Source organism: Rhinopithecus bieti, unplaced genomic scaffold, assembly GCF_001698545.2.
Source record: "Rhinopithecus bieti isolate Rb0 unplaced genomic scaffold, ASM169854v2 scaffold_20175, whole genome shotgun sequence".
Classification (NCBI taxonomy): Eukaryota; Metazoa; Chordata; class Mammalia; order Primates; family Cercopithecidae; genus Rhinopithecus; species Rhinopithecus bieti.
Window position 1 is genome coordinate 1,852,004 of NW_016809984.1, and position 13,094 is coordinate 1,865,097.

Genomic DNA, 13,094 nt, shown 5'->3' on the forward strand with positions numbered 1-13,094 from the left:
GTGCACAAACCTCCCAGCTCAGCCAGGAAGCTGTGGGCCAGTGTGTGCACCTGCACCCAAGGCTCCAGTCTCCACTCCCTGATGGCCTCTGATGGAGTTTCAGTCCGTAGTATAGCCGGCTAGTGCACCCAGTGGAGAAATCCTCTATTTTACACACACGAAAGTCTCACAGAATTGTTTCTCAGCTAGAGCAGGGCTTCACAACAAAGCCACTGAAGTATTAGGGCTCCACAAACAAAAACGGAGCCTGTCCCATGCACTGAAGATCTGAACTGGTGGAGGAAGCTATTTCTTGTCTTTCTATGCTGTACACATGTGTTCATATTTTATATAACATTATGAAAAAAATATGATTGCTAAAAATGGTTGATGAGCACAACGAAGGGGAAGGAAATATTTCTAAGATCAAGAGACAATTCTAATGATCAGTAAGTACTTTATTTAACAGAAAAATATTGGGAGAGGCATGAAATTCCATGGCAATAGGTAAACTGGAAAGTGTTGAGGAGAAGCTGGTGGAGGCAGCCTTGTGCCTTGTAGGCTCCTTCTCTTCAAGAAGGGTGACCAGCAAGCGTCTCTCCCAATTCTGATGAAGGTCATCTTGAACTCTCCTCAAGAGCAGGCAATAGTCAGATGACTGGGGATATTGGGAGACCTGAAAGGACTTTGGACACAAATCTCTAGGCAGTGGTGAGTCATTGGTCCTACTCCATGTGAAACAACATGATAAAACTGATATTTTGGTACAGGAACACTGGTAGTAGTATGGATCAGAAAGGAGATAGATTTTTGGGTGGCATGAAGGATTAGGAGACTTCTAAATATCCTACATGAAAGATTAGAAAGATTTTATGTGAAGCATTGTGGACAACATAGGCTTGAGGCTCTGGATTATGTTATTTCTTGGAAATAGTATTGGGTTTTATTCTGGGAGGGTTGAATATATGGCTAGCTAGGGTCTACTTCAGCTTTGCCCTCCCTCTTAGGGAGCCCCAGCATGTGGTCATCATTGCTAGGGCATGCCTTTCCAGGGTCTTAGTGGGAATCATGTTGTTCCCACCATGACTCTCTACTCTCACTGGGTCTGAATGCCAATGCCTTCCGGCCCTGAGTATCTTCTGACATCCTTACCCATGTCTTCAGCCTTCCAGAGTTTGTTCCCTGCTGGGCCTTCAGGAGTGCCACCCTATGCATGCACAACTTAGGATCTGACCCAGAAAGAAATACAAAAAATAAAAAAAATTTTCTTATACAGGTTCTTGGGGCTCCTTGTTAGTACTCTGTGTCCTAAATCCCGGCTGTCTTGGAGTCAGTTATGTCCTCTTATCTTCAATCACATATACTACTTATATTTTGTATAAATACATTTACTTGGCTTCTCTTCATATTTACCATTCCACTTTTCACTCTTCTTGCAATTCACACGGTCCTGAGATCATTTTCCTTCTTAGGTCCATCCCTAATTCAGATGACTTGAACTCTCTGGTCACCACCCCTTGTTGTGGGAAATGCTTATGTTAGTTATTGTCCTCAGGACAATTAAACCTTTCACTTTCGCCATTATTCAAGTTTTCAGTTTAAATTCTATTGCTTTTTATTATTTCCCTGGCAATTTGGTTTACTTACTGGGAGCCAAACATACAACACGATTTTATTTGTTCGCATTTGTTCTACTTCTTTGTAGAAGGGCCAAAGGATTTTCTTGCTGAAGAAGATACCAATTGAAACAATTTTAATGGTAATGATACTAGTGTTTAAAATAAGGCTAATTTTAGGTTTTTATCTAGTGAATAGAATATCTCCAACTGTAGCAGGTTAGAGATCAATCCTATATGTAACCTGTTGAGAGGGAGAATATTCAACACCCTTAAATTCTAATCTACATCCTTTACATTTTTTATGTGTGTTATTTGGGCCACATTGAAAATCTGATGAAATTTATACATTAGAAGAATGCTAAAGTTTTCCTCCTGACCGAGCACATCCCCAGGTTAAAACAAATCTAAATTATAAACCCTTGACTTAAATCATGCATAAGTGTCTTTCCACGGCCCAGTGTAGATTTACATATAATATAGATTTACGACCGTAATCTCAGTCCTACAATTATAATTACCATCACAAAATGGTAATACTGATGTAATACAACAATAGATAATAAAAATCACTTAGAAAGTATGAATCATCTCATTTTGTGTTTATTTGTGTTCATTTGTATCTTCAAATGGTCTAGAATGAAAAGTCAATGTGGGCATAACAGTACATTTTAAGAAAATTGATGATATTCTAATAACTAAATGGTCACAAAGCATAAATAGCTTATGCAGTGAAGTAGAGAAGACCCATCGGAAGTCATCCAGCTGGTTTCTAGTTGGAAAGCTCTCCACAGAACTGATGACCAATTTGGTTTCTAACATTTGAGAAATGGAAGGGCTTTGGAGATCATCTCATTTCCGCTCTCCTGATTTAATACGTGAGGAAATATGGTATCACATATATGAAGTGATTGAACAATGACATACTGATTATATGTATCAAACTTTATGTAAGATACATTTTTATTCTTTAGTTGTTTTCTGAATATGTTGAATTGTCCTACTCAAATAGAATTCTGGGGGTGAAAATGTTAGTGATTTTGTGCTTGCTCCTAGCTTGCTCACGGAGTATTTGTTGAACAAGTCAGACTAGCCCACAAGTTCCAGAGGGCTGGGGTACTGTCTGTTCTGCTCATTACTAGGGATCCAGACACAGACAATTTTCTTTTCTTTTCTTTTCTTTCCTTTTCTTTGTTTCATTTCATTTCTTTTCGTTTCTTTTTTTTCTTTTGAGGGGCTTGGTGGGTGCAGGGTCTTACTCTGTCCTGAGTGCAGTGATGCAATCAAGACTCACTACAGCCTTGACTTCCATGGCTCAAGCAATCCTTCCACTTCAGCCTCTTGAATAGCTGGGACTACAGACATGCACCACTACATCTGGCTAATTTTTGGCAATTTTTGTAGAGATAAGGTGTTGGGATGGTGCCCAGACTCAGACATAGACAATTTCTGTTGAGTAAAAATTTAGAATGTCCTAGGTGTGTGGGTACCTGGTGTTCTGGCTGCTGACTCTCTGTATTGTCGCCAACACGTCCTTCCTCTTCATTCTCCCCTGACCTTTGAAACCCATCCCTGCTGCTCAGGGATGTGGGATATGGATCCAGTCTGGATGCTGACACTGGGTTGGTGAGTGGCCAAATGCTGCTTTGGCCACAGGGAGGAGCTGTGCTCCCGTGAAACCTCTGAGGCAGGGACCTGCGGAAGGGATAGACAGTAAGAGGAGAGATGGGCCAGGAGGGATCTTGCCCACGGGGAGCCATGCGTACCTCTAATGAGAGCGTGACCGTACTCAGGTCAAGCACACTAACATCAGCTTCAAGCTGATTTCCCTTTCCTTTGCACCACACACCTTGTGTTGTTCTTTTTCAGTATCCTGTGTATGTTAGCTCTAAGCCCAGCCAAGCCCCATGCCCTCCACTTCAGGGACAGAGGGTGGCTCATCCCATTCGTGCTCCCTCAGCTCCCTCCCCAGTGCCTGGTTGCTGGTTGGCATCAGTCATGCCCTTGAATGATGGGCGCTGGTCCACATTGCATCTGTGGTCACGCAGTCATCCTCCCTCCACAAAGCCGGGCAAAAAGGGCTCCACCGTGCTTAGACATTGAGGGAAGGGACACTTTGAATGGTTCTGTCTTGTGTGATCCCACAGGACAGAGGGAGATTCCTTGAATGGGAGTGGTCTGTTGCTGAGAGGAATCCTGAAAGACAGGGAGACAGAGATAGAGGGAGGATCCACATAATGAGGAAGCAGCTGAGAGCAAAGAGCCCCTGCCAGAGGACTATCCTTGGGGAGTAAAAAGCTGGCTCTGCCCTTTCTCCCCAGCCCATTCATTCCAGCCCAGACTATTCAAATCTGCCTTCTATCAGGACCTAGAAAGGATGTAAAAAGGCTAGGAAGAAACATCCCCTGGGTCTGGGGAAACTGTCAGGAGCAGTGACATCACAGGAAAAACCACCAATCAGGTCCAAGGAGACCAGAGCCCAGCCCATCGCCCAGAGGACCCCAGTCAGAGGCCTCATCTCAGACCCGAGGCTAGCATGGGCTGCAGGCTACTCTGCTGTGTGGTTCTCTGTCTCCTGGGAGCAGGTGAGTTGGCTTCAAATCGACTGTTCTTGAACTCCAAGCCTTTTCCTTGTGGCTGCAGAAACAACCCTCCTCCTGGGCGCTGCGTGAATTTTGTCCCTGTTTCCCTACAGTCCCCACAGACACTGGAGTTACCCAAACACCAAAGCACCTGGTCATGGGAATGACAAATAAGAAGTCTTTGAAATGTGAACAACATATGGGACACAGGGCTATGTACTGGTACAAGCAGAAAGCTAAGAAGCCGCCAGAGATCATGTTTATGTACAACTATGAGCAACTCTCTATTAATGAAAGTGTGCCCAGTCGCTTCTCACCTGAATGCTCCAAGAGCTCTCTCTTAAGCCTTCACCTACAAGCCCTGCAGCCAGAAGACTCAGCCCTGTATCTCTGCGCCAGCAGCCAAGACACAGCCTTGCAGAGTCACCTTGTTCCTGTGCAGAAACCTTCAGGGCCTGCCAGGAAGCTGTGGGGGCCATGCAGGGCTCGGGTGAGCATTTCCTGCAAGAGTCCCGACAGAAGCTTCAGAACGTCATAGCACCTGCTAATTCATCCATGTGGCAACTTTATATCCTGTGCACATATTTAGAGTGTGGGTTTTCTTTTGCCTGAGTGTGACTCTGCCCTGTCAACTGATTTGAAAAAATGACAAACATATTCAGATCTACTTTTAAAAAATGCTTTTTTAAATCATGAAATAGGCCGGGCATGGTGGCTCACCCCTGTGATCCCAGCACTTTGGGAGGCCGAGAGGGGCGGATCATGAGGTCAGGAGTTTGAAACCTGCCTGGTCTATATGGTGAAATCCCGTCACTACTTAAAATACAAAAAATTAGCTGGGCATGGTGGCATGCGCCTGTAATCCCAGCTCTGTAGTCCCAGCTACTCAGGAGGCTGAGACAGAGAATTGCTTGAGCCTGGAAAGCAGAGGTTGCAGTGAGCCAAGATTGCACCACTTTACTCCAGCCTGGAAAACAGAGCGAGATTCCATCTCAAAAAAAAAAAAAAAAAGAAAGAAAGAAAGAAAAAGAAATCATGAAATAAAGCAAACACCCTCTAAAAAAGATTGTTTAGCTTAAGATTACATAAGAACCCTCCAAGCAATCACCTGTGTCACCACAGAGTCACACCCTGCACTGGGCCAGACACCGTCCTGTGAGGAGCTGAGTTCTCCTGACACTTCATGCTCAGTGGTTTCCATGACTCTTCTTTGGGACCAAGGGTTCCCTTCATTATAGGTTTTTGTCATGCAGAGTCAAGCAGCTCTGAGCATTGTGAAATCAGAGAACGAATTTCCAGGCAAGGATCCCACTGCAGAAGCCAGCTGGAGAGGACAGTAAGACTCACCCTTTGAGAAATAGGTTTGAGAAATATGTATCTATTTTCACCACTTCTCTTATTCTACATTCCTGCTTGTCTATTCCATAATTTCTCCTTTTAGCACTCAAAGCTAGACTGTGAATTCTAGCTCTGATCAAAGCTCCAAATGTGCACAACACCTTCTCTGAATCCTTAAGGCAGCAAACCTGCCTCTGTCTGCTCCCCTTGCTGCAGAGCCCGTAGATCATGGTCTAGAAGCTTCCTGACTCATCCACTCTCCTTCCCTCGGCTGGAAGTCTCCTTGATGGTTTCAGGTCTCAGCTCCTCCCTGGATTTCCTCTCCAGACTGACACTTGAAGGAATATGTTTCCCACTTTGTTCTCTTTATTCCCAATGCCCTGCCCTACTTCCACCCTTATAATGCCCCAATTTGTTAGATGCTAACCCTTTCTGTTCTTCTTGGTGCCCTTTTAAAATGCTGTGTGTGTTGCTATTATAACTTTTCAATTTTGTTGCAGGCTTTGATTTCCTTATCTGTTCCTTCAACTAGATTATGAGTTTCTGAAGAAAATATTGTATGTTAAAATCCCCAGTTTATGACACTGTCTCTGGCCTAGAATAAATGCTAAGCTTCTTCTTTGCTGCACTGGGGACTTAAGCCTTGTCCGAAACAACCCCACCAATAGTCCAATAGTCCTCCAGCCTCCATTCTGGACAGGAAACCATAGTACCTACTTCTGGAAAATTCTTCCTTCTGTCGAGCCCGAAAGTCTTCTCCTCGGGGCTATGAATCTTTTGCTCTCAGTCTTATACCTTGGGAACATGAGATCAGGAGAGGCATAGTAAGAAGGTAAGTAGTCAACAAAGCCAAAAGAAGATTGTGAGTTCTAAAATAGTTAAAGATGAGTCGGATAAGTGAAAATTCCAGCCCAGCAAATAAGCATTTTTCTCTTTAGGTAGCAGTCACAAATTGTGAAAGGAAATCTCAAAAGTGTCTCCCCGTTCCTGGGACATAGCATGCCAGGTGCTAGTAGTCAAAGTTGATGCTGGCTTCTTTCTAGACAATCCAGCAGAAATAGTTTCTCAGAAAAAAATAGTTGGAATGGGACTAGGTAGATTGCTCTAAGATCTACCTTGAAGTCCTCTCCTTCAAAAAACCTTCTCTCGGCCGGGCGCGGTGGCTCAAGCCTGTAATCCCAGCACTTTGGGAGGCCGAGACGGGCAGATCACGAGGTCAGGAGATCGAGACCATCCTGGCTAACACGGTGAAACCCCGTCTCTACTAAAAAATACAAAAAACTAGCCGGGCGAGGTGGCGGGCGCTTGTAGTCCCAGCTACTCGGGAGGCTGAGGCAGGAGAATGGCGTGAACCCGGGAGGTGGAGCTTGCAGTGAGCTGGGATCCGGCCACTGCACTCCAGCCTGGGCGGCAAAGCGAGACTCTGTCTCAAAAAAAAAAAAAAAAAACAAAAAACAAAACAAAAAAATAACCTTCTCTCATTGTGTCAATCCCCAACTGACAAGTGGTTTTCTACGTAGTCTTTGAATGCTGATGAGAATAGCTTGTGCCCTATTTTTTCCTTTCACATGGTACCCATCGCAATCAGTCTTTCTATATATTTGTAGTCAGAGGTGTTCACTAAGCAGAACAGAGCATGGGTCCTTGAGGACCTGAGACTTCAGGCAGGCCTTCAAATGCTGAGAAGAAAACATCTGGTTGTGGTTCTCAAGCTTTTGGTCCTAGCAAGATGAATGAGAGGTGATTAGAATGTCTGTGGTCCTGAAAATATTGGAAGGGGACCCCCAGCTCCCACTTTCAAGGGAGAGAATGGAAAGAGGCATGTGGTGGGGTATCTGGAGCAGCTGCTGTTGCACCTTTAAGGTGTTCTGCAAATGCTGGCAAGTGAGGCGGGTGGTTGCATTAGGAAGGAGAAAAAAGAAAGTGATTAAGATACAGCCTGTGACCTTAGGAAGATCCAATTGAGTAAGGGAGACAAGTACTCACAAGAACGTGTGTTAGTATGGAAGGAAAACCCTAGGATTTTTAGAAAGATGAAATTGGCATTGCTCCCTGAAGACCAAGGTGAAGAATCATAGAACCACACAGGGCTCAGAGAAGCCCAGACAGATCAAGTACAAGCAAACTCACTAGCTGCAACCATCACCCTATACACTAAGAAGATTTCCTGAAAGGTCCTGAGGCCTTCCCTGCTCATCACCCATGTCAGGTGCCTCAAGTTATGCAATAAAGACACTGTGACATGATATACAGTGGACCAAAGTGGTGCATTTCTTTGTATCTGTGTAGAAGGGAGGCCTGTTGGAAGGAGATAGAGACCATGCAGCATGTGGAAAGTGTCTCCGCAAAAGTGGAGTGAGTCCAGATGGGGTGTGGAAAGCAGCCTCCTGCAGATTGTGGAAGCCCCGGCTAATTGCAAAGGACACTGGGTGGGGCAAGGCATCCCTTTTGTGATGTGTTAGAAATTGGACTGAGGTGAGGAGAGTTTCATCTCTCCTGGGTGGTCTCCCTGGCACAGGAAGTCAGAACTTGAATGGAGGGATGAGGCCATTTACAAGGGAGAGATGGTGGCAGCCGCAGCATACATGTAGTTACATGCAAAAGGATTGATCAAATATGCAGATCTATACGGATAACAGAGCCAGTCTTCTCAGTGTTGGATAAGGAAGTTGCAAATATGGAAAGAGAGAACAGTTGACACAACAATAAACATAATATAGGATGGGAACTAGTGTGAACTCATCGCTTCTCAATATGTCTAAAGAGGAATTAAAGATACCTGTAAATATATATGTACTGTGAATATACATTTGTATGTACAGCTCTGTCCACTGTGATGCCTAAGAGTAGTTCACCCCGGAAGCACCCCAAAAGATCTAGTGTCCATATTCTGTTTTCTAAATACCATTGTCCACTAGAAGGAACCAGAACTTTTGGACAAACAGTAGATATCAAGACAGGCAGGAAAAGCCTAGAACCCCTTGTGCCATCAAGTAAGGAAATGCTCAAAGAATGATGGGAACCCTGACAGGAAGGAGAATTTAAGAATTAGCAATCCCTCTATTTCCATATCTCCTTTTGACAATGCTTCATCAACATTTAAACATTATTATTTATAAATAAAGGCTTTGAAATGAAAATTATTTTTATCAGTTACATTCCAGCCTTACATACTGAGACTATGACCTGATTTCTGTACAGGTACAGATACAAATATACCAATGCCAACTATAGCACATTAGAAACGCAATTTTTAAGTGCTTAGACCTACCTTTTACCTGTGGATTTTACTGTTTTCCATTCCACCCATCTATTCATCGACCAATTAAGCAAATACGTATTAAGCCCCTGCACTCTGTAAAGTATTTTGATAGGGGCTGTGAACCATGTAAACTTCTGGCACAGCAGCCTGGTGAAGTCTATCCTGCTTGGCTTTCATTGTTTCAGAGCTGGGTAGAGTTGGAGAAAATTATTTCAGTCTCTCCCCACATCCAGATTTCAAGGATGAGAAAATGAGAAAGTTGGTAGATAAAATGATTTAGGCACCTAAACACCAATTACTTTAACCTTCCTAAAGCATACCCTGTAAAACTTTCCAAATTAGATGTTATCTGTAAACATGTCAAACGTGTTTTGTTTGTTTTGTTTTGTTTTGTTTTGTTTTGTTTTTTGAGATAGAGTCTTGCTCTGTCGCCCAGGCTGGAGTGCAGTGGCGCGATCTTGGCTCACTGCAAGCTCCGCCTCCCAAATTCAAGTGATTCTCCTGCCTCAGCCTCCTGAGTAGCTGGGACTTCAGGTGCACGCCACCCTCACCAGCTAATTTTTTTGTATTTTTAGTAGAGATGAGGTTTCACTATATTGGCTAGGCTGGTCTGAAACTCCTGACCTCATATTCCACCCACCTCTGCCTCCCAAAGTGCTAGGATTACAGGCATGAGCCACCGCGCCCAGCTCCCATCAAACATGTCTTATAGCTCCTGTATTCCCTGAAGCACTTTGAGAACGAGAACATTATTCACAAAAGCTTTTTGAACAAATTAAAATGGCCCATGTGCCCATGAGAGTTGGTTTTATTCACTGCTCTATTCCTGGTCCTCAAACAGTGCCTGACGTATAGTTATGCACTCCATAAATACCTATTGAATAATATTATTTTGATATCTTAAGTGTGTATATGGAGGCTGTTGGGCATTTCACCAGTAGGTGTTAGAGTTGCTAAGCCTTTACTTTGGTGTTTCAAATGCCTTCTTGCTTTGTGTATTCCCTGTGGAATCCCTTTGTGTATCTATGCTCCCAATGCTGTATCTGGAGGACTGGGGGCAGATGGCTGAGAAGAGGGCCATGTGCCTCTTTCACCTCCAGGAGGAGCTGTGACTTTAGTGACATTCCTGAGTCAAGTGGAGGGAGGAGAAGAGAGGCAGGAGGGAGGAAAGGACTAAGGAAGGAATCAAATGCTCTGGCATCAGGGTCTGCTCCTTGTGCTAGTTAAGAGATCATGTGTGGACAACATGAAGACACTAAAGTCCATTCCAACTGGACCTGCGTAGCCTCGTCTCTGCAGTCCCTCTGCTCATGCTTGGAGGGCCTCCTGTTATTCGAGTCTGTGTTCAGGTCTGTCATCCTAACTAGGTGAGATGCTCCCCGGGGGTAGGGGTTACAGAGTATTCCTCTCGTGCCCCCTCAGCACCCACTGAAGGGTGCTTCCTCCCTAGTTGGCGTCACATTACTGGGTCTTAAAATGATGCACAGCTGGCCCTACGAATGGGCTCAGCTGAGCCGGGTGAGGAGGCCTCCTGGAGTTCACAGAAATGAGAGAGGGGAGCCGGAGTGTGCTCGTCCTAGGTCCAAGACAGGCATGGGGAATGCACCTGCCCAAAGGGAAGGGGTCTGTATGTTGGGGAGGAAGGCCAGTACAAGTAGAAAGAGGAAGGGGGGACCCAGTTATTCATTATGGGGAGAATGGGCAGTGGCTAAGAAAAAACCAACTGTCTGAGGAAGCTGCCGTGCACACCTGGCCCTGACAAGCTAGTCTAAACCCACCTCTTGAGGTGCAGGCGCAAAGGTGGAAGGGAAAGGGGAAGTGTGAGCTGTAGACACTAACAGTGACACCAACAGGAGCAGAGACTTTCCAAGCAGCCCCTGTCTCAGGGCCAGGGAAGCACACCCACAAGACCAGAATGCCAAGCAGGGAGACTCAGGGTCCCCACGCCTCTGCCCGTGTGACCCTGCCATGGGCTGCAGCCTCCACTGTGGTGTGGTCCATTGTCTCAGGTGAGTCCTGGATACAGGTGGGACATTTCTGTCCTTGCATTTTTTGCTTTTTTCATGGAACTGCCTCAGAAGATGCTGTCCTAGGCTTCGTCTGAATTTGGCTTCTTATTTTCACAGGCCCCACAGATACTGGAATTACCCAGACACCAAAATACCTGGTCACAGCAATGAGGAGTAAAAGGACGATGAAACGTGAGCATCTGGGACATGATTCTATATACTGGTACAGACAGAAAGCTAAGAAATCCCCGGAGTTCATGTTTTACTACAACTATAAGGAACTCATTCAAAACGAGACTGTGCCAAGTCACTTCACATCTGAATGCCGACAGCTCTTGTGTACACCTTCATGTGGTCACGCTGCAGCCAGAAGACTCAGCTGTGTATCTCTGTACCAGCAGCCAAGGCACAGCCCTGCAGAGTCACTGCCTCCCTGTGCACAAATCTCCTGGGTCTAGTGAGGAACCCATGGGGGCAACATGTCCAGCTGAGCCTCAACACTCAGTTGAGCATTCTGGAGGGCTTCGGCAGAAATCTCAGACCATAGTACTGTCCTTTATTGGATGTGACAATGCTACATTGCCCAGACACCTGTAGCCCATGTCCCAACTTTGTCTTGAACGAGACTGTGCCTGAACTTGAATGCAGGACAGATGCTGTCAAGTTTAAGTTGTTCCAAGTATCTTCCAGTTCGTTTTTGCCTCAGGAAATCTTGTGTGTAGCATTTAACACTCTGGCCACACCAATCTGCCTTCCAATATGAACCTTTTTTACTTATCTTTCCACCCAAGTTAGACCCTGGATCTCAGCCATCATCCCAGCTCAAAATCTGCTCAGACCTTTTCTTCTGTTTTTTGTTTGTTTGTTTGTTTTTAGATGGAGTCTCACTCTGTCACCAGGCTGGAGTAGTGCAGTGACGTGATCTCGGTTCACTGCCGCCTCCACCTCCCAGGTTCAAGCGATTCTCCTGCCTCAGCCTCCCGGGTAGCTGGAATGACAGGCGCCCGCCACCACAACCAGCTAATTTTTGTATTTTTAGTGGAGACGTGGTTTTACCATGTTGGCCAGGATGATCTCAAACTCTTAATTTCTTGATTTGCCCCTGTCAGGCTCCCAAAGTGCTGGGATTACAGGCGTGAACCACCGCACCTGGCAGGTCCTTTTCTTTTTTTAAAAAATACAGAATACCCAATGCCTTCCTCAGGTGGCCGTATCAGTGCCTGACCCTGAGGACAGTGGTTCCCCATGGCGTTTGCATCGTTGTTCTCTAGTTCACTCTCCCTGGGGCATGTTCAGAGTTTCAACTTCTTGTTGGCTTCTCTCTTCCACTCAGGATTTAAAACTTTCAAACTTGATTGTTTTTCCTTCTGTCTCTTTAATCCTAATACCAAGTTTTCTCGGCATCCATCATCAGCCATGGAGTCTCTTGCACCTGAATTGTTGCTCACAGCAGGTAATAAGAGAAGGCGACCTCCTGGAATTTCTGAGCCGGACTTTGTACTCAGGGTTACCTAGCTGAGCCCCATATTTTCCAGCACTGCTCTTAAAATTAACGGCCCTCAGTCCTGCACACACCATCAGATCCCTGAGAAGAGCCCTGCACTGTCAGGTTTCTGCACCAATACAAATCTCCCTCCTCTCTCCTATAGAGGGCGCTCCAGGGATGGTGGGTGCTGCCAGAGACACCAGTAATTCTGCCACACCTTGCCTGTGGGGTCATGGGAGCTCAAAATGCCCCTCCTTTCCTCCACAGGACCAGATGCCTGAGCTAGGAGAGGCCTCATTCCTGTTGTGATTCTGCCATGGATACCTGGCTCCTATGCTGGGCAATTTTTAGTCTCTTGAAAGCAGGTCGATGCTTAGGACTCTAGGAAATTCTTGCTTTGAACTTACCTAAGACAATTCTAAACCATTCTCTTAATCTTCTTCTTTTCCCACAGGACACACAGAACCTGAAGTCACCCAGACTCCCAGCCATCAGGTCACACGGATGGGACAGGAAGTGATCTTGCGGTGTGTCCCCATCTCTAATCACTTATACTTCTATTGGTACAGACAAATCTTGGGGCAGAAAGTCGAGTTTCTGGTTTACTTCTATAATGATGAGATCTCAGAGAAGTCTGAAATATTCGATGATCGATTCTCAGTTGGAAGGCCTGATGGATCAAATTTCACTCTGAAGATCAAGTCCACAAAGCTGGAGGACTCAGCCATGTACTTCTGTGCCAGCAGTGAAGCCACAGCCTTGCAAAGACACCTCCAGCCTGTTCAAAACCCTCATAGATCTGCCTCCCTCCCAGCCGCCAGC

The 13,094-nt window shown here is 45.4% G+C and overlaps 2 gene segments (V, D, J or C); both read left to right on the forward strand.

Annotated features, from left to right (window-relative positions):
• The first annotated feature begins 3,180 nt into the window (after positions 1-3,180).
• LOC108541476 (T-cell receptor beta chain V region CTL-F3-like) lies at positions 3,181-10,964 on the forward strand. The segment is given in 5 exon segments: positions 3,181-3,221; positions 4,023-4,180; positions 4,291-4,667; positions 5,416-5,513; positions 10,904-10,964. Coding segments are annotated over 5 exon segments (735 nt in total).
• Positions 10,965-12,561: 1,597 nt separating this feature from the next.
• The window catches only part of LOC108541477 (T-cell receptor beta chain V region CTL-L17-like), a 2,679-nt gene continuing 2,146 nt past the window's right edge, over positions 12,562-13,094 (forward strand). Inside the window, 2 exon segments of the V gene segment in view lie at positions 12,562-12,637; positions 12,727-13,052. Coding sequence covers positions 12,589-12,637; positions 12,727-13,052 — 375 coding nt within the window.